The following is a 22,342-nucleotide window of genomic DNA, read 5'->3' as shown; positions in this document are numbered from 1 at the left end:
GTGCGAAGGTTCCCGTATGTACTGTGAACTTACTATCTTGATAAGTAAATAATGACACCAAACAAAGGAATGGCACTTCTTTATTTATTTACTTCCATTTTACAACTGCTATTGATTATATTTAATCACAAAAGTTCATAAAATATTCTAAAATGACCCCAAAAATCTAAATATTCTAAAATAACGCAAAAAAACGCAAAGGGGAAAATGCAAAATTTCAGAAAACAGTTAAAAAAAACCATTATAAAATAATGAAATTTTTTTAAAGGTTGCTTTGCGTTATCGATCCAGTGACATGGGGCCTTTCATCCAGCAGCAGTAGATACTTCTTTATCTACCAAAAACGTTGACAACGTAAAGAAAGCAGCAAGTTTAAAAAACCCACCTCGGCTCACTTTTTGAAACTTGTAGAAGATAATTATTATCAACTTAAAACATTTCCAAAAGTGTTATGTATCTTTAATGTCCCGATGTGATATTAATCGTAAGCATTCTGGAACAACCAGAAAGGTTATTATCTTGTTCTTGCATGGTAAGCCAATTATATGTTTTGTTTTATAATATAACTTCATGATTAATGATTGAATTAAACGAATAACAAGTTTGCAAACTTTGCTACCCTATTCCATAAATTCAGAACTTTTCTATATTTTTATTCAAACATAACGTCATACACAACCACATGGTCTTGGTCCATTGCATGAAGTTTCTGATCGTAGGGATTGAAATGCAAGGATTGAATATTCCCATATAAGTTATCAAATGGTACATTCAAGAAACCTTCCTCATTAGTCTTAGTATCATAGAAATAGTTCACTTTGGTATTGTGTGAATCGTGCGAACTGATGCAATACAAGGTAGCACAAGTAACGAAACAGTTACCAAGATATTTCTTAGGAAAATTACCATACCAAGTGTTTTCAATATCTAAGGTACTTGTATTCAGTGTACTGAAGACAATCATCCCTTGATTGCTTGCTGTAGAATAGATCATCCAGAGGCTAGATTCATCCACTTCAAGATCAAGAGACGAGAGGCCAGATGTATATGGATATGAGGTACCGAAACCAATCTCTGTTGGGAGACTCTTTATGGTCACCGTCTTATTGGCTGTGATATCAAACTTGATGACATCCCTGGTGTTATATTGAATGTAGTATAGGTAGCCATCGTAGGCAACTACAGAGGATTCCTGAACTCGACGAGGAAGATAATATGTCACGTAATTGTCGGCGGATTTGGCAAACATAGAAGTAGTGTTATACATGTGTAAGGTTGAAACCGTTTTCTGGTAGTTACCGTATCTACAGTCGTATGAGTTGCTTCTGGTGCATCTGAAAGCAAAAACCGACAAGTTGAAGCTCAATATACATAGGTGTAACAATTGATTTTGACCGATGAAGCAATAACACAGAAAAAAAGTGAGCGAGAGCTGACGGAACTTTCCTATAATGGAATTTAATAAAATGTACCACTGCCTCCAGGATACACTACAAGATTTTTTTATTGATGCCGCCTGCACAGGTACATCAATGCGAAGGTACTTGTGCTGTACTAGGGGAGTACCAGTATAGTATCAGAGCAGTACCACTGCTGGTCCTGTGCAGTAGCAGTGTCGGTACTGTGTAGGTACTCTATGTGTACCAGTCGGGTACCTTGTTGACGGTGTACCTGTACAGGCGGCCGCAATAGGAATCTTGTTGTGTATATTAATCTATTTGGCTGCAAACAATAACAGCGTTTGTATGTCTCCCAATAGCAGAACAACATCTCCCTATTGTACCCTTGAGTGGAGTGAAACAGGCAAGATAAAGTCTTGCCCAAGAATGCATAACGTTGGCACTGACGGGCTTCGATCCCGCAACCTGAACCTTGTGACCATGATTCGAACCCCGTAAATCGTTAGGCCACTATGCTCTTCATAGCATTTAAAATGTGCATAAACTTACACTGTCGTAATGAATGGTCCCAACCATATGGCACCTTCATCCTGAACTGGATCAGTAAACCAAACAGATGAACGACTCGCTTGTCGAATGGTGAATGGCTGCAAAATACGAGAAAGCTTGGCACAAGTGTCTGTCAAAATTAATGTAAGTGTAGGAAAAGGAAAGATTATAGGTTAGATATACGCTTTGTTGTTATAGTGTCCAATTAAATTGTCAGCAAAAAACAAACACAAACAAAACAACAACAACAACAACAAATACAAACAAACAAACAAACAAAACAAAAACACGTGAACAGTAGCATTTAAAAATGTATTAGGGGCGGCTTCAAAACTCGACCGACGGTTGATGGCGGTTGAACCACGTTCCATTGTTAAGAATAATAGAAACCGGCTCCAACCGGACGTAACCGGCGGACAACCGGCGCGGCGGTCGAATTTTGAAGCTGTCCCTTAAAGATGTTGCGAAATATAATACTTGTAGTACCTTGTGATCCTTTATGTGGCCATTGGGTTATGGTAACCACTCTTTCAGTGTCAGATGGTTGTTGCTGACATTCTTCAAGTTCTGCTTGGAGTTCTTCATTTTGTTCTATCCAGGCATCCTCTTGTTCATTCACTGCATCGGTTGCTAGCTGATCCAGTTGTTTGGAGAGGTTACTTAACTGCAAGTTTAGTTAAAATCAGATAATAGCATTAATAGAATTAAAGCAAAGATCAGAACACGTTATTCAAAATTAAAGCTGAACTCTCATAAATTTTCTTTCGGGAGTTTTCTTGCATTCACATCTGGTTACCAATTGATGACATTGTTTTCGTGAGTGTATCATGCTGAATGTCTTTTTCACCAAGCAGCATCAATACAATATACCCAGCAAACACAAAAACGTTTTAAAAACGTTTTAAATAAGTTATATTTTGGCTTTTGGTTGAGGTAAAAACGTTTTAATAACATTAAAATGTCGGGTTATATAAAGGTCATGATAACGTTTTAAAACGTTTTGTATGAAAACACACTACAACAATATTTTTAAATGTTTTCAAAAATGTTATTGTAAACTGTTTTTGCAAATATTTTTGCCAAATATTGTGTCAATACTTAAATAACATTATGTCAAAATGTTTGAACCCAGCAAACACAGAAATGTTCTTAAAATGTTTTTTTCAAAACCTTTAAAACGTTATTGAAAATATTTTGGGCAAACATTTTTCGCAAAATATTTTTTCAACCCCAAAATAACATTCTGTTTAGAATGTTTTGTATTAAGTTTTCAAGAATGTTTTTGGAATGCTATTAAAACGTTTTTATACCCTTTATATAACCCGACATTTAAACGTTTTCTGTAAAAACATTTTTGTTTGCTGAGCAGTAGATTATCAAAAATGTTTTTTAAGGTTATGAAAACGTTTTATACTCTTAATATACCCTTTATATAACCCGACATTTAAACGTTTTCTGACAACCTTTTATAACCTTTTGCGAATGATGTCGAAAACGTTTTGTGTTTGCTGGGTAAGGTATAAAATCAAAAGTTTGCTGTTCAACAACCTGATAATTTTGGATTATTCTGAAATATATGTTTTGTTAATTGAACTTTGCTTTCTCATTTGACACCCTGTTCGTGAAAATCGAACAAGAATAGACCAAGATATGCGCCTCCAAAGCCTCAAACCATAAAATCAAAAGTTGCAATTTCAACGATTTTCAATTGGGAACGCATCTTTGTGTTGCACACAAGCACCACGGGCCAATCAATAAAGCCCACAATGTAACAGGCAAAATTGATTTGTTAAAGTTGCAACTTTTCATTTTGGGTTTGAGGGATTGGAGGCGCATATCTTGATCAATTCTTGTTCGATATTCACAAACAGAATGTCAAATGGGAACGAAAATTCCAATTAACAAAATTTCAGAATAATCCATAAAAAGGATGACTATAACTGACGTGTTTCGTATTGTGCCTGGTGTAGTTCATAAGACTTATAAAACTTTAGCATCGGACCACATTACCTTATAATCTAGTTCCAACATGATATCACCATACGACTCGTCATATTTGACATCTGATATCATCCGTTCTAATGTTAACAGGTGTTTGCTAATCTCTGCAAAGTTTCTGTCATCACCATCATCCACGTCGTCAACCATGCGTCCTTCTGCCTTTAAACAAACAGTTGTCAAGCGACTCATCTTCCTTTCTATGGATAAGATCAGATCCTCTGCATTATTCCACTCATCCTGGTAGTAAGTGATCTGAGACGTCACATTGGCTATCTTGTCTTGAACTCGACTTAGAGTCGCTAAGTAGTCAGCATCATATTGAGTACAAACTACCACTGGAGGGGTGCGGAACATACAAGTACATTGTTCTGGTGTGGATGGCGTGGGAGAGGTGATCATCTGAAAGAGAATTGCATTAAATTAATATCCAGTGGTTTCATATCATTGACTGGACAGACATAGACTGGCAGATTACAATTAGCTACTATCTTAAGCTCAATCCATTTATTCTGTTCATCAGTGGTGGGTGCAGCTATATTTCGAAGTGTTTTCGTTGCAAATATTTTTTGCTTCAAATAGTTTTTGCTCAGAAAGTATTTTGTTCCGAACGATCTTTGATCCGATCGGTCATTTCTCTGAGAGCTATTTTTTTTCCGACAGATTATTATTCCGAATGGTCATTGTACGAGATATAAAAGGTGTGTTTTTGCTCCTACATTTTTGTCCGAAGGGTCGTTTCTCCGAAAATATTATCCGAAGGGTTTTTGCTTTCGGAGTAATGATCCCTATACCATTTTCGGATTAAGGCCTTTTTGGAATAAAAAGCCTTTCGGAGTAACGAACTTTCGGAGAAATAGTGTTTTGCAACAATAACCATTCGGAGAAATGACCGACATTCTCGGACCCTTCGGACTAAATACCTTTTGGACAAGTGACCATTTGGATCAAACACCTTTCGGTATTATTATGACCCGTGATATAGAAAATCGTGTTCGGACAAACGACCCTTCGGAATAGGTAGGACCACGGTGTGTAGGGTGTGTGGAGTGTGTGTGCTTGCGGATTGTAGGGGTGTGCGTGCGAGATGGGATGCATGAGTGGTTGTTGATGGTGATAGGGGCGTATTTGTCGGGTGTGTGAGAGCGAAGGGTTGGGTTGTTGGGGTGTGTTTGTATGTGTGCTGCGAAGTTTGATACTCACCCCAGCGCATGAACACTGCACAATAATCAGCACTAATCCTGCTAGTGGAAATAATGATAATAGTCTTTGTTCCATAATGATGGCTGGCGATGGCCAATAAAATTAAGAAACTTCAAGTTCAAAATACTTAGTCTTAAAACGACACGAGCCGGGGACGTGAGGCAACCGTCCCTATGAGTTGTCTGTACAGCGTTATTGGACGACGTGAGCCGGGAACGCGTACGTGAGGCAACCGCCCAATGAGTTGTCTGTATTGCGTCCTAATAATTCTGAATATCGTTGTAGTGTCATGTAATATGATCAGAAGTTATCAAAATAATTATGTGATCACGTATATTAGTGAAAAACCAATTGACTAGAAGTGACTTCCTTTGTACAGCGTGATCTACAAGACGACCCATATCCATCATAGGTCATAGTCACACAGTGCTATTTGGACAGCCTAAAATAAGCTCAAATTCTTTACAACTTTCAGTTCATAACGAAATGTGATATTAAATTTACTCCTGTTTACTGCATTTCAACACGGTTGTTTGATGGCATGTAGAACTGTATAATTTTAAAGCAAAGTTGAACACTGGTGGCGCTATTTATCTTAAATTTTGTTTGTATTTTTACAAGAGGTAGACACTTGTATGATGGCAATTAAACATCATAATAATGAGCAACGTATAGCAAGGAAACTACCAAACTACCTTTTATCATGAAATGAAAGCAATGATTCATATTATTGGGCTAAATTAAATCTAATATATATATAAATAGCGCCCTCAATTTGCAAACAAATATACAGTTTTTAGAATAAAAAATAAAAGCCAAAAAAGATAAAAAATTTGATAAATAGAAGAAAATGTAAATTAAAATTAGCTAAAAATATGTTTATATTAGTGTGATAGCTGTTGGTATTGGAAGGTCTAGAATTTGAAAACAATCATAATTTCAAATATTATAATTTAAATCATTATGAAATGTATTGTTAGAAACATTAAAAATTATCACATCAAACAACTCCAAAACCCATGATCTGCATTGTACCATTTCATGATGTCAGAGGAGATATTGAACTATTGATTGTAAATACATTCTTTTTAAAGGAACACTTTAAAACTTACGTTTAACAACTGAATACATGAATACAAAACCCACCCAAATCAATGGGAAGTGATTTTGAGAGAAAAGCACGTGTATCATTTTAATTCCTTCAGTTATATTTACCTGGTCAATATGGTAAGTTTTACGTGCAAATGTGTGGGTTAAACTGTATTAAGTATGACGATTAGCATTTCAGGGACTTCGTGGGGTTCATTTTAAATTTTGGACTTGGGTGGTTTTTTGAATCATATACAATGACAACAATGTTTGAATGAGATTACCACTAGTAAGATAATACAAAATAAAGCACACAGTTATGTATAATGTTGATAAGCATTCTGCCATGTAATATAAACCACACACTTTCCTTTATTAAACCCATTTTGTTTCAAAAGTCACTCTGAAGCAATGAAATGTGTTACAAGTGGACTTTTATACATACTGGATTTCAATCAATGTGTTACAAGACTCAAATCATAGAATTGGGTGGTTCTTTCATACATGCTATTTTTCACATGCTCAATAGACACAGTGGATGAATTTGAGTTGTTTTTTCATACATATGACAGGCCTATGCATAGCAACAAATTCCCATGCTTAAATCAATTTGGCCACAGTATGGACTTGGGTGGCTTTTGTATTCATATATTCAACTAAATGCGCAATAAAGGTCACTATCCTATGGCAATAGACAATGTTTAGGGGAGATATGAATCTTAAAACAATACCCTGGATCAAGCAATTTGTTATTCCCATTTTGTCCTTTTCAACTTCCTTTATAAGCATGCCCATATCACCCTAATGACAGAATCCCCAGTACCGTATCTTGTATAGACTTTATTTAACCTCTTAATCAGAAACCTACTGTGCAGATCATGTTCACTCTTCTAAGCTTTTGCTCTTAAGGGGGTACTACACCCTTGCCCAATTTTGTGCCTATTTTTGCATTTTTCTCAAAATTATAGCGCATCAGTGGCAAGTAAGATATGTATATTATTGGGGCAAGGACTACAACTATTGCACTGGAAATTTTATTTCAGCACAGAAACAGTTGTGGAGTTACAGTCAAAAATGAGGGAAAACCAATATTTGATCAATAAATCAATAACTACTTGCCTTGAGTTGTTGAATTTTCAGTGCAGTAGTTGTAGTCCTTGCCCCTATAATATACATATCTTACTTGTCACCAATGCGCTATAATTTTTGAGAAAAATGCAAAAATAGGCACAAAATTGTCCAGGGGTGTAGTACCCCCTTAAGTGTTACAATGTTGCTCTTTGTAGGCTCTATAAAACTTGAATTGCTTCTTTGGTTAATCTGAATTTTATGAGATGTGGATAAGAATGTGTTGTTTAATATATCGACAGCCTGCTACGATATTGCTACGATAAAAGTAATTTTTGCAATTTTTAGAACAAAGTACAATTAAAATTATTTACAAATCTTTGCACAAAACAAATGATAATGCTACAAATTAAAGGGAATAATCAGAAATAGTTACGTAACTGATGCATGCTTAAACCATATTTTTTACTTTGTTCTCAAAATTACATAAAATGACTTGGACAATTATCGTAACAGAGTGACGATATATAATAGACCCCAGGGTACTTAGCACAAATGACCATACGTGTACATGCTCCCCCGGAAAGACCCGTGTTTTTGGACTGCGCAGCTCCCAAAGATTCCTGAATTTTACCAAAACAGAGCGCTAAAAGATTCTATTGTTGAAGAGGATAATAAGCTTCTACCCAACGCACTGAAGGGTCTATTGTTCTATTGTGTCCGATTTGAGCGCTGACATATTGGAAAATGTTGCCAATCAATATTCATGAAGTCGTGCGATCGACACCTACAGCTGTTCAATTGGGCGACTTGTTAGGTGCTTTTATTCATACATTGGGCGTATCGAGCTGCATCGGTTGGTCCGCAATAATATATTTAGTATAGTATTATAGGCCTACAAGTATTATTTGCTTTGCTTTATTGATTGATTCAGAAATAGTCAGTAGCCTGCCTGTCAGGTCAGTTACCGATTTAATGGCGGAAGCCCTTTGTCTCAAACAAAAGGTACCTCTCGATGAAAAGCGTTTCGGAAACTCAAATAGGCACAAAGTAATAATAGGCGTTACGTAATCTATTTCCTCTCCTTTCTATATTAGCTCCATGTTTCTACCTATGTCTATAATTCTTAAATAGCTCTAGTCTTTGTTTGCTTTGGCTAAATCCTGTTCAAGTGGTGGGTTACTAAGCATTGTATTTGGTCTAGGTATGTACCAACAATTAAAAATGAGGGGCATGACTGAACCTCGTTGACTTGGGGATAATTTGAAATGACCGCCAATTATGACTGTTTGATATTTATTACCAGCAATGTGGAAAATGGAAAAAGAGACACATGTAGAACCGAAATAAGGTACCATTTTGTTGAAGGAGCAAAGTTCAACAAGCCACAACCCCGCTTCTCATCGTTTGAAGTCAAATGATATACCATATTAAAGCTTGATATATATTTTCTAAACATGAAATAAAACAAAATTGACCGGGAGCCGACTTTACGGCTGGTTTGTGGTGGACGGTCACAAATATATATCTGTTTAACAATATGTGGTGAAGAAATTAAAGAAAAAGAAGTAAAGTAACAAAATGTCAGTAGTTTTATGTCAGAAGGTCGAAAATCGCTTTATCAACAGTATTGCGTTAGGCATGCACATTGGTAAACGCCATCGTGTGGTATAAACATTTACAAAAATCCTCCGATAATTAGCTACTCCTTACCCACCTTGAATCATTATTGGCAGGAAGACACATAAATGTGCCATTATTGAAGAATACATGGAACATACCAAAACCCTAAGTATGAATGGCCATTGATCGATAAGCTTTCAAGCTTTTTCTACGTAATACGGATTTAAACGGATTCGTTGTCGGACAAGTATAAAAATGTGCAAACTTTCGTCAGAATTAGAACTAACTTCTTCAGGACATAGGAGTTACAAACTAATGTAGACTACTCCTTGTCTATAGAGTATCACAGTGGACTGAGTAGTCCACATCCGTCACGCTTTATCAACAATGTTTCACTCAAAATTGGAGATTCAACCATCTTGCCATCCGAGTCAGTTCGTAATCTTGGTTCATTTTTTTGATACAAATATGTCTATGACAACGCACATCACTAATTTATGCAAGACAACTACATTTCATCTACGTAATTTAACTAGAATACGAAAATATATTGATGAAGATACTTGTAATCATGCTGCTCGCTCACTTGTTTTGTCCCGTTTGGATTACTGTAATGGTCTCTTGTCTTCAATTCCACATAAACATGTCCTTCGCCTTCAACGTCTACAAAACTGGGCAGCGCGACTTGTTTTTAATGTACCTCGCAAGCACGATTCGCAACCACTGTTATCTGCTCTTCATTGGCTTCCTGTCCAACAGCGTATTATTTACAAACTGCTTCTCTGCGTCTACAAGACTCTAAACCACTTAGCACCAGATTATCTGAACACTTGTCTCCATATTTATCATCCAACCCGTAATCTCAGATCCGTCAATGATTTTCTTCGTTTGGATTACCCCAAGGCTCACCTTAGAGCAGGCGACAGGACATTTACTCTATGTGCTTCACGGGAATGGAATAAACTTCCCATCACTATAAGACAATCCTCTTCTATCGCGAGTTTTAAAAAGTCGATTAAGACCTATCTTTTTCCATGATATGTTTCCGTTGATTTCCTTAGTTGACCTGTGTTATTTTATGCCTTGTATTATGTAAATTTAAGGTTTGTACTCCATAACATTATTTATTTAAGGCTTTTGTTGTGTACTTTAAGATGATTTTATTTTTACTTTGTAAGCGCTACGAGCTTGTCATAAGGAACAGCGCACCAAAAGTTTTCTGTTATGTTATGTTATGTTATGTTTGTAACTCCTATATTTGTCCTAAAGAAGAAGTTAGATCTAATCCTGACGAAAGTTTGACAACTATATTGCCCCTTATTTAGCCTACTTATCCGAGTCGTTCAAAGTAGAAGACTGACTGAGACAGAACTAATCCAACTTGACGATGTAATACTTGTCCGACAGCGAATGCAACAGAATCAGAAATGAGTAAATTGAAAACAATCGTGACGTAATTTCTGTTTATTCAATGAGATGCGCAGATTTTTTTTTCATTTTTTTCAAAATACTTCAATTTTGTTTACAATGCTTTATGGACTCTAAACTTTTACACGGTCTCAAATATTTTATGTTTACACAAAAACTAGATCACATAAACAGCATAACCATCATCCCAATGGTATAGTTTTCGATAGGGGTTATTATATTATATTTTACACACTTTATCTCAGTGTATTTATATCAACCGTTACATTCATGAAACCGTCCTCATTAGTCTTAGTATTATCAAAATAGTTCACTTTAATATTGGGCAAATGGCAAGAGCTGATGCAGTACATGTACAACAAGCTATGAAACAATACCGTAGAATTCCGTCTAGAAGCAAATATGCCTCTAAACGAGGGTTGTTTTTTAACGAAAGATATGAAAGGCCAATACCCTTCTCAAAAACATTGCAATAGATTGGTCTTACAAATATACATGTTTGTACAGCCGCTTTTATCAGTAATATAGTTGTTCAAACTCCAGATAACGTTTTTGCTGAGAGTGTCTGCCCCTTGTCTCTTGTGTCAAAAAAACCTCGTTTAGAGGCATATATATGCTTGTAGACGGAATTTTACGGTATTCGAGAAACATCTCATGATCTAGAGGGCAGAGTTAGTTGGATTCAAAAGATTAATACATATTAAGTGCAGATGGTCTAGTCCATGGTTCGACTGGGAATGTTTTTGATAAAAAGACACGGGCAGGTCATGATCACTAATTTCTCATTTAGCAGTTTAGTCAATCTATCGCTGAAAATACTAAGCTAAAACTTAATGTGCAAGTTTCCGAGTCTGCAGAAATGACATGTTTTCAATCATTATTTTTTCAGTTTTGATGAAAAGTCTCCCCCCTCCAATTCATCCGCTGGACATCGATTTTCCTACCCTACTGGTGTGTTCCTCTCAGGTTCCAAAAAGGAGGGTTCACTATTATATTTTTTGGTTTGTACGCTTCAGTGGTTTAAAACAAGAAAAGTCTCAGGTCATCATATGTTGAAATTGTGGTTATTTGAGGAGTCAACCTTTTATAGTTTCGATTGATAATACTGTCATGGACAATTCCATGAGAAAATCAAGCTTGGAATTACCGATTTTTTCATTTGAAAACTGTGAAAGAGAAATGGTGGTATTGAACCAATAGAAATTGTCTGACGGGAGCTTTACATGATGGTCTCCATTATTTTTTATCCAAAAACTAGATCATATACAACAGCATATCCATCATCCCAAACGTAGAGTTTCTGATCATAGGGGTTATACTTAACAGATTTTATCTCGCCGTATTTACTATCAAATGGTACATTCATGAAACCTTCTTCGTTAGTCTTAGTATTATAGAAATAGTTCACTTTAATATTGGGCAAAGCGTAAGGGCTAATGCAGTACAATGTACCACAAGCTACGAAACAATCTCCAAGAAACTTCTTTGGGAAGTTTCCAGACCACGTATCTTCGATTTCTAAAGTGGTGGTATTTATTTTGCTAAGAACCACCAGGCCTTGGTTTGCTGGTGTAGAGTATATTAACCAAACTCCAGCTTCGTCAACTTCAAGATCAATAGATGATCTTTGTCCGTCGATAGCATAATCATATTTGCTGCCAATGCCTACGGTACTTGGCAGATTATTAGACGTAACGGTGGTATTGCCGTCAATGCTAAATTTGACAAGAGTCCGTGTGTTAAATTTCATGTAATACAAGTGACCATCGTGTGCGACTATGGAAGACTTTTCGATTTTATCTGGAAGGTAGTAAGTCACAAAGTTATCAGCAGATGTTTCGAAGAGCGACGTTTGGTTAAATCGATACACAGTTGAACGTATCTCTACACCATTAGCACTGTCAAAACAGAAAAAAGGAAGAAGATAAAGACAGCAAAGGCGCAACGCAGCTACAAGGAAGGCTACTAAGGCACCACATCCAATTTGGTTCTATAGAACTATCGGTGCCCGGTTAGGTACCGATAACTCTTAAAATCACTCCCTGGAGATATAATAAATTGTATCAAGCATAAATAATTTAACAGTTGCATTGTTTTTCATTTTTAATGAAAAACGAATGCACTGTGCAAATGTTCAGGGTACGATAAAAAGTGCCATAGGTACCTCTTCGGACATCGATAGCACTATAGGACCAAAAAAGATGTTGTGCCTAAAATCAACACTCACGAGTCGATCATTTGAATGATAATGTGACGCTCTTACTGTGAAACTTTTAAAATTGCAATTTGTATAATTAACATACATGTATAAACTATATCAACGCTTACGTTTTTACCCGCGCCTCAAACGTCCCTAACCATACAGCCGTTGGATCCTCTAGTGGATCTGCGAACCACATAGATGGTCCTTTAGGTCCTTCAGGAACTCCTGCAAATTTACCACGCACTGTAAAAGGTCTCAAGATCAAGGACAGCTTTTTGCAGGTATCTATTAATAAACAATAACAATACAGTAAGCAACTTTAGACAAAGGGCAAAGCAAGGCTTCCCAAAGGAACTCTACTAAAATTGTAACTCATTTTACAATATTGTTATGTATCTTGATTCGGTAGGATAATGTATTCCAAAGGTTCCAACTTCGTAATTCTAAAATATTATAGTACTACCTATCAGAATGTTAACCTTTGGTAACCCATACGTATTTCGGAATAATGAGCCTTTACAATGACAAGATAACACTGTTTATATAGTCAGTAATTTTGATATTGTTTTTTGTTGTATCTTTAAATGTAACGATGAGAAGTATTTAAAAATATACATTTTCAGAAAGGAAAATGGTGCCAGGATTTCAACTAGCATAACAGAATCCTGCAAAATTTAACATTTTTGATTTTACTGACTCGAGGAAGGTATACAGAGTATAATAGCAGTTGATTATCAATAATGCTGTTCTGATAAGATTTCACGCTCATAATATCTAAATTACACTTCAGGCAATCTTCTAAGAATGTATATCATTGTTATCATAGCCACCTTCCTTCCAACAATGTCATGACAAGATTAGATAAGGGATATCCATAGCTTTGCTAAGTTTACCTTTAGAGCCCTTTCTAGGCCATTGCCGGACTGTTAGACGATGTTGTATGTCCGAAGGTCTTTCTCGACATTCCTGGAGATCGGATTCTAACTCTGCAATCCGCCTCTTTCTTTGTGCTTCATCCATACCAACGACGCTTGTTGTTAGATTATTGATAATCATAGTGATGCTCTCCATCTACAACGGGAAAAACAATTACGGTTCTTAATAATGCCATGTCCTGAAATGATTTGCTTGCAATTTCCGTTAGAAAAAAACCACCAGTGTTTGTATTGCTTGTTAATATTGTATTATATCTGATTATCTATTCACAAGCAAATGCGAAACACATGAAGACGTAGGATTTAATACAGTGTATAAGACATAATGCTTTATTTGGTCATACATTGTCATATAGCGCTATGATGTACTATCGGTGCCCCGATAGGTAACTCAGTGAGGTCCGGGCTCCGATAGCGCTATAGGACCAAATAAGATGTGGTACCTATAATTGAAGACCAAATTAAAAAGACTAGTTTGCGTCTGACGTCCTGTCAACCAGACCAAAATGCAGTACTACGCAGGTCAGCAACCAATCACACCGCGACGTTGCCCTAACGTCAGATGCAAACTAGTCTCTTTTAATTCGGTCTTCAATTATAACATTTTGTCGCTTTTGAGACATTTGCAACATTACATCTTACCTTAGTGTTCATCCATGACAGAATGTACGACTGTGGAAGTCCTGTTGTCACAATATTTAGCTCCTCCTCCAACCGTAAAAGACCTTTTCTCATTTCACTCAGACTTTCCATATCAGGGTTAATGTCATTGGTATGACGCTTTTCCATAATCTGACACGAGCTCATCAATCTGGATACATTTCGATCAAATTCATTGTATCGATCGTCCCATAGATTCCATTCATCGATAAATTGATCAAGGTGTGACGTCACGTTGGCTATACCTTGTTCCACTGATGTAATGATTGACATGTGATCGGTTTCATATCGCGTACAGACTGCGACAAGTGGTGCATCGAATGTACAAACGCACTTGCCATCAGTGTCGGATATGGATCCGTATAGCAACTATGTAAGATAGAGAAAAATAATATTGAAATAATTTCTTTTACCTCAGTGATGCTGAAAGAGCGTACTTATGGTATTGCCCCGCACTACAAGCAGGTTGCACTCATTAGCTGGCATGCCTGTGTATGTGTGCAATCATAAATTTAGATTGGATACAATACAGCTCTTTTCAAAGACACTAATCGTACAGGTGCGCGTGAACATTGGTGAAACGAAAAAAAAAAGTGAAATTGCTATAGAATTACGATCCAGGTCCGGAGGGTGAGAGTTTATAAGAGCAATGTCGGGACCACGGGTCACATAACAGGAAGTGGGGAGAGATGATATACCATAAAATAGCGACCGTGTGTAATTAGTTCCAAGAAAGTTATTCTAGGAGCGAAAGAGCAAAATTTTACACAAACCTCCACCCCATAAAGAAATTTACGCCACTGGATATGCCACTATCAGCACAAACTTCAAGTTATTCAAAACAAGATGATTCGTTTTATTTTGAACCTAGCTCCCAGAGATCATGTTGGTCAGGTTGAATTTGACTTAGTTAAACTTCTGGATATCCAAAACAGGGCTAGGCAGCTGAGACTCAACCACATGTACAATATTTTCCATTCACAGGGCCCTTCTTATCTTACCCAGTTTTTTACCAAAATTTCTGATATTCATTCTCATGCCACTAGGTCAAGCTCTTGGAATTTCCATGTCCCAAGAGTTGGTTCAAATACCAAAAAATCTTTTTTCTACCATGCAACTCTTGATTGGAATAACCTACCTTCGCATATCAAATCCATTCTGGACAAATGTACTTATAAACATGCTATGAAAAAATACCTGGCTAGAGTTGCTATGACCCATGAGTCTGCTGAATTTGTGTAGCTTACTCCTTTAGGTCCCGCCTTTGTTTTATCTTATGTTTCGCACGCTCCCAGGCATCTTTTTTGTTCTTTTTGTGGGACCCCATTGGAATTAAGTCTACACAGGAAGCTAGACTTTATGGGTCATCCTGGCAATTCGGCATTTTGGTGTCTTTTTGGTGTGCAGCTTTTCAATGTGTTTATATTTTGTATGTTTCATTGTACAATTTTATGTCGCTTTTTGCCAAATAAATATGAATGATGAATGAATGAATGATAAATATAATTACGTTGATTTGGGGGTTTCCTTTGAATATAATGATTGCATTTTTATATTTCGGTAGTGAATAAAATTATATAAACTTACCTGGCCGAATGTAGGCCTACCATTGGCAACAGACAATAAGAGTATAACCCATACACGAGAAAACTCCATATTGGTGAAGAGTCAATTGATAACTGAACAGAAAGTGCTGTAAGAATACCTGCACCTATTAACCGTTTGTTGCTTGAAAACCAAAGGTTATACGTCTAGACCAGCATACATTTCACAATAAGCAGAGTAACCTTTATGCTCATAAGTTTCATATAGCTGCCACAAAAGAGTGTGGAAATTTATATAAGTTGTAGTTAGTCCGAAATAACCCCTACTCACTATGCACCAAAAAGGCTTAACTGTTAGATATAACTGTTGGTATCAGAAAACATAGAAACATCCAATCTAGAATTTTAACAAAAAGCAAAATCGGGGGCATTCTATCAATTCTGATTTTATCTGGTAGCTCGTCCTTTGTACAATGAGATTTTTAAAAGAAGCTGGGATACCAAACTTTGACAAGACATTTCGTGTACTGTTGTAACAGCCGCTGTTACGCATGTAGTAAAAACAATTACGACAAAATGATACGGAAACCAAGGCACGAATGTGGTTCTAGTTCACTTGTAAGGTTTCAAGCAAGAGGTAAGATTATACATGCATGGTTATGCGCGCGGGTGGGTATAAATTCCGGCCGTATGAGTTAATTATTCTCGAGAATGCCATGGTCAATAATACCTTCTGTCCATTTTGAAAATCGAATAGTTTTAATTTTACTATTATCACCACTGTTATTTACAGACACTAAATAAAATCTCCAAATATATTATTGCTATGTAGATGGAAATGTCATTCGAAAGTGGATAATCCTTTTGTCAACCACATTTCACTTCATTCAAATTTTGGCAAGGGATGAAATCAAAACTCAACCAGCGGTCGACCGTCGGTTCCAGGCGGTTCCGTCCGGTTGTAACCGATTTCTACTGTTCTAAGCAATGGAACGCGGTTCAACCGCTGGTAACCACCGGTCAACCGGTGGTTGAGTTTTGATTTCATCCCTAAGGATTGTTTTATACATGCAAGGACCTTTTTGTCGGACTTCCTTAAGCTGTATAGAAACAAAATATATGACACTTACGACTTGTATAATTCGTTACCATTGTTATAAAATTAACATTTTTATTTGACATAAGAAAGCGAAACTTTCTATAAAAACAATCAGCGCTTTACAAAAAGAAACAGTTAACAATTAGGATTTGTGAATTGCTGTTACATATGATATTCCATTGAAATGACCTTAACTGTACATCCACATGCGGCAATCTAATGGGAAACGGTGCACAACAAGAAATCACATGACTAGGCTTATCAGGAAGGAAACGGCCAAACAAATTTGGATCAACATAAAAAGCTAGGCCTACTTGTTGTGGGGTAGGCTTTTACGACGGGAATTCATAACAATTAGTGGGTTTTTAGCGGTTTTGCCGTCGGACAAGTTAAGAACTATCAAGTTTTCGTCAGAAGTAGCTCTGACGTCTTCAGGACAAAGTACCTAAGAATGAGACATGTAGGCCGCCCCTTGGCTACTGATGGCTCTGAAAAGAGCCGTTTACCTTGTCAACAGCGAACAAGCAGATCTCGCCTATCTGCTAATTTTAAAAGGTTTTGGTGGCCCTGAAAAGAGCCGTTCACTGAAGACTGCCCCTTGTTTACAGAAAACAAGAAGACCTCACCTATCTGCTATCTGCTACCTACCTATACTAGGTATGATATGTGCAATCTTGGAAATAAGTCTTGGAACGCTTGCATGTAAATAACGGAAAACTGTCACCCCTGTCCCCATGCAATGTTGAGAAATGCCAATGTCTTCAGTGGTTTCCCAATGTGTCCAACATTGATTGATGGGGAGGGGGGGGGGGGGTAAATCATTGTTGTAGATGTTATGTTTGTTCCAAAGCACAATATTCGTTATTACCCCGATCATTAGAAATTCTGCACGAAATTTACGTCAGAGTGTGCCAAGCGTTCCAAGTACTTATTTCCAAGATTGTGGGTATTACTATGCACTACTAATGACACGAGGAATGTCACTGGCGCACCGGTTGAACCGCGTTTCATTGTTTAGAACGATAGCAACCGGCTCCAGCCGGACGGAACCGGCAGTCAACCGTCGGTCGAGTTTTGATTTTATCCCTTAATCATTGCCTTACAAAAAGATCGGTGATTTTTCTGTTTTTATTGGCAAATAACACTATACAGAACAAAATGGCAAAGTTGTTGAATATTAAATGTATTCTAAGCGTACGAAAATTTCCCATTGATTGGAGGATTGTTTTTTTTTGATGGGGAAGTTTCTAGCAAAGGTGTGTTTAGACCTGGTGTGTTTTGTACGACATCGTCATGTTTTTCATCTTATTTGATTGTTTATTTTTGATCATTTTAATTAAACCTTGATGCCGATAGTCGTTAACCTTTAAACTCACAATTAATGGTCTGATTGTTATCGGCAATTATCAGAAACAATTAATATAATGATATCTTCATTTTAATCTAAATATTGCTTTCAAACCACCAAAGAGTATTTACATACGAATACCGTATTATACATTCCACAAAGATCATGCATGTTTTGAAAACGAGCCAAAAACTGCGTTTCTTACAAGTACTAATCGAAAATGATGTCGTATACAACAGCGTGTCCTTTGTCCCATGCGTACAACTTCTGCTCGTAAGGGTTATATTTTAATGGACTTGATATCACTATATACTTACTATCAAACGGTACATTCATGAAACCCTCTTCGTTAGTCTTAGTATCATAATAATAGTTCACTTTAGCATTGTGCGATTCATGGGAACTAATACAATAAAAGGTACTGCAGATAACAAAACAGTTACCTACTGACTGCTTTGGATAATGTCCATACCAGGTGCCTTCAATCTTTAAAGTGGTCCCGGGAACGTGGTAGTATTAATAGGTGTTAACCTGTAGGCCTAAGCTTACAATTAATTGTCTGTTTGTAATCGGCAATTATCAGAAACAATCAATATAATGTTATATTCATTTGAATAGAAATACTGCTTTCAAACCACCAAAGAGTATTTACATACAAATATCCCAGCAAACACAAAACGTTTTCGACATCAATCGCAAAAGGTTATAACAGGTTGTCAGAAAACGTTTAAATGTCGGGTTATATAAAGGGTACATTAATGGTATAAAACGATTTTATAACATTACATAACATTTGTTGGTAATTTACTGCACAGCAAACACAAATGTTTTACAGAAAACATTTAAATGTCGGGTTATATAAAGGGTATAAAAACGTTTTAATAACATTCCAAAAACATTTTTGAAAACTTGGTACAAATCATTCTAAACAGAATGTTATTTTGGGGTTGAAAAATATTTTGCAAAAATATTTGCCCAAAATATTTACAATAACGTTTTTAAAATGTTTTCACGACCTTTATATAACCCGACATTTAAATGTTATTAAAACGTTTTGTAAAAAACATTTTAAGAACATTTCTGTGTTTGCTGGGTGCAAATATTTTAACATAATGTTATTTAAGTGTTGACAAAATATTTGCCCAAAATATTTACAATAACGTTTTTAAAATGTTTTCACGACCTTTATATAACGCGACATTTAAATGTTATTAAAACGTTTTGTAAAAAACATTTTAAGAACATTTCTGTGTTTGCTGGGTGCAAATATTTTAACATAATGTTATTTAAGTGTTGACAAAATATTTGGCCAAAAATGTTTCCAAAAATAATTTACAATGACATTTCGAAAACATTTTAAAAATATTGTTATAGTGTGTTTTCATACATAACGATTTCATGAGCTTTATATAACCTGATATTTTAATGTTATTAAAACGTTTTTACCTAAACCAAAACCCAAAATATAACTTATTTAAAACGTTTTAAAAACGGTTTTGTGTTTGCTGGGATTATACAACTATTTCCACAAGCATGTAAAGTAACCAAAGGCTGCGTTTATTACAACTACAATTCGAAAATCATGTCGTACACAACAGCGTGTCCTTTGTCCCACGCGTACAACTTCTGTTCGTAAGGGTTATATTTAATGGACTTGATATCACCATACTTACTATCAAACGGTACATTCATGAAACCCTCTTCGTTAGTCTTAGTATTATAGTAATAGTTCACCTTAGCATTGTGCGATTCATGGGAACTAGTGCAATAAAATGTACCGCAGATAACAAAACAGTTACCTACAGACTTCTTTGGATAATGTCCATACCAGGTGGCTTCAATCTTCAAAGTGGTAGTATTGATCTGACTGAACACAAGAAGTCCTTGATTTTCAGCAGTTGAATAGATCACCCATAAACCTGACTCATCAATCTCAAGATCAAGTGAAGAACGTTCCCCTCCAGAGTAACTATACGTATCACCCTTACCAACATTGCCTATTAGGCTACGTCTTGTTACCGTTATATTTGAACTTATGTGGAATTTGACTAATGTTAGCGTATCATAAGCAATGTAGTACAGGTAGCCGCCTTTGGATACGATTGCCGCCTTTTCAATTCGATCTGGAAGATATTGCGTTTGGTAATCATGGTAATCGTCGGTACTCAGCTCAAAGTTTTGAGTTTCATTGTATCGCAGAAGTTTAGAATGTAGCACTGGATTGAAACAAGGAAGGTATTGGTGTATTGGTACACCAGATGATTGTACACAACTGAAAAAACAAAGCAATGCATTATGATAAACAAAATGAGAAGGTGTCAAAATGTAGTTAAGTGCAACAATGTTTTTTGTATATCAACTTCTGGAATGAACTTGTCCCTATAGGTTTGTGGTTCTCAGCAGAATCAAAATGTATTCGTGTATATCATCTAATGTGAATTTCAGACCTTCCATTGGTAATTATTACGACTAACTGTAAATATTAATCACATGTGTAAGACAAACAATAGTGCCTATTTATTTTGTTTTTCTTTAACCGAATTCAATTATTTGCGTTTTCTCAAAAATAAACTATAAGAACTACCTACACAAATACGTCGAATGCACCCAACCATACGTCACTTAAACTCTCATCTGTAAACCAAACCGAGGCTCTTACATCATCGTTAACACTACGTGCAGTAAAAGGTTGCAGAATAATTGAAAGTCTGTTGCATGTATCTGTCGGGAAAGCAGAAACTATCATATGAAATTGAACCAGGAGCGTATTCTATTGCCAATTATAGCAATGAATCACAATTTCAATTAAGAATAGATTCTTATTTTAACTGTTCACATTATGTCCCCTTTTAATTTAAAACAAAGAAAGTTGCTATTTCATTCGATCAATGCGTGTATTAGCTCGCCGATTGTTATTGAGCTTCACGCAGCTGAGACGCATAAATAAAACGTAAGACGAATAGCGTAATACACAAAGATTCAATGATACACACAGAGGCGTAGCCAGCGTTTTTGGTCGGGAGGTGGGGGGAGGGGTCAAAATAAAATTTCGGGAGCCCCTTTTCTTTTCCTTTGCCCTCCTGATTTTCTCTTTCATTTTTTGTCAGGGGTCTCCCTTTCCCCCTCCATGTAATTTTATAACAATGTACAACGAATTATGCAAGTCGTAAGTGTCATATATTCTGTTTCTATACAGTTTAAGGAAGTCTGACAAAAAGGTCCTTGCATGTATAAAGCATTTCAAGTTATTGCGCATCACAATTATGCAAATGTAGAAATTCGAGCAAAATCACACATTATACCTTTAAAGCAATATTGTAACATTTGCTAAGGAGGACGTTTACAATATTTTTTTAAATTCTGTTTGTTTACACGATTGTAATGTGCTTTAGTAAACTAAGATACCTTGCAAAAATCAAGATTTTATGTGCTATAATTTTGTCAAAATCCGAGATTCTGAATAAACCGTCTGAACAAGACAAACAAAATGATCAACTGCTTTCATTACATACAATTAGGTATATGATGATAATGATGATGACAAAGAAAATGATGGAGATGGTAATGATGATGTAATGTTGTTGTTGATGATGATGACAAGTTTTACCTTGATTTCCTTGCTTGGGCCATTGTCTGATACTCAATCTCTTTTGTATATCAGATGGTCGTTTCTGACATTCGTCGAATTTTCTTTCATAATTCAATGCTTTGCTCTTCCACATTGCTTCATCCATTCCAATAATATTTGTTGTTAAATTACTAACCACGGTAGTAAGATTTTGTACCTATTGTTTGAAAACGAGAGAAAAGATTAATAATGGCGGTAAATGGCATTTAGAGAACGAGGAGAAAATGGATGTATGATTCAGAAAGGTTATGATACAAGTTAGGAAAGTGAAAATAAGGGCAAAGAATGATGGCGTACTAAGGACGAGATCGGCCACTTTCTAGTCCGCCACTTAAGTACCCAATCAAGCACCCAAACCTATAGTGTTTCAGATTAACACCATATTGGGTTTTGCTATGGCAGATTCGAATCAATGCGCTTACGTGGTTGCTACGCCATTGTACGGACAAATCGCCTCTATGTATACGCCCCACGGGATTAGGCTAGCGAGAAACATGACTATAATATACCTGTCATACTTTCATGCCGCTTGCTGCTGCCTGTGGCAATCGACATGACGTCTCAGCC

The 22,342-nt window shown here is 36.3% G+C and overlaps 3 protein-coding genes across 3 annotated transcripts; all 3 read right to left on the bottom strand.

The window, feature by feature from the left end:
- Window positions 1-70: 70 nt before the first annotated feature.
- LOC140155339 (noelin-2-like) lies at window positions 71-5,618 on the bottom strand. The gene is made up of 5 exons (XM_072178135.1): window positions 5,151-5,618; window positions 3,960-4,349; window positions 2,436-2,613; window positions 1,950-2,079; window positions 71-1,334 (listed from the first exon to the last, which is right to left on the bottom strand). The coding sequence occupies exons 1-5, from the start codon at window positions 5,223-5,225 to the stop codon at window positions 653-655; spliced, it is 1,455 nt and encodes a 484-aa protein (XP_072034236.1). The 5' UTR covers window positions 5,226-5,618; the 3' UTR covers window positions 71-652.
- Window positions 5,619-11,477: 5,859 nt separating this feature from the next.
- LOC140155338 (noelin-like) lies at window positions 11,478-16,222 on the bottom strand. The gene is made up of 5 exons (XM_072178134.1): window positions 15,744-16,222; window positions 14,139-14,525; window positions 13,455-13,632; window positions 12,687-12,846; window positions 11,478-12,256 (listed from the first exon to the last, which is right to left on the bottom strand). Exons 1-5 carry the CDS (start codon window positions 15,810-15,812, stop codon window positions 11,602-11,604), a joined length of 1,449 nt encoding a protein of 482 aa, XP_072034235.1. The 5' UTR covers window positions 15,813-16,222; the 3' UTR covers window positions 11,478-11,601.
- Window positions 16,223-19,713: 3,491 nt separating this feature from the next.
- On the bottom strand, window positions 19,714-21,777 carry LOC140154488 (myocilin-like). The gene is made up of 2 exons (XM_072177055.1): window positions 21,755-21,777; window positions 19,714-20,419 (listed from the first exon to the last, which is right to left on the bottom strand). Exons 1-2 carry the CDS (start codon window positions 21,775-21,777, stop codon window positions 19,714-19,716), a joined length of 729 nt encoding a protein of 242 aa, XP_072033156.1.
- Window positions 21,778-22,342: the final 565 nt, after the last annotated feature.

The sequence above is a fragment of the Amphiura filiformis genome, chromosome 6, assembly GCF_039555335.1.
Source record: "Amphiura filiformis chromosome 6, Afil_fr2py, whole genome shotgun sequence".
NCBI classification, from domain to species: domain Eukaryota; kingdom Metazoa; phylum Echinodermata; class Ophiuroidea; order Amphilepidida; family Amphiuridae; genus Amphiura; species Amphiura filiformis.
The sequence above is the reverse complement of the archived record's forward strand: the minus strand, read 5'-3'. Positions and strand labels throughout refer to the sequence as shown.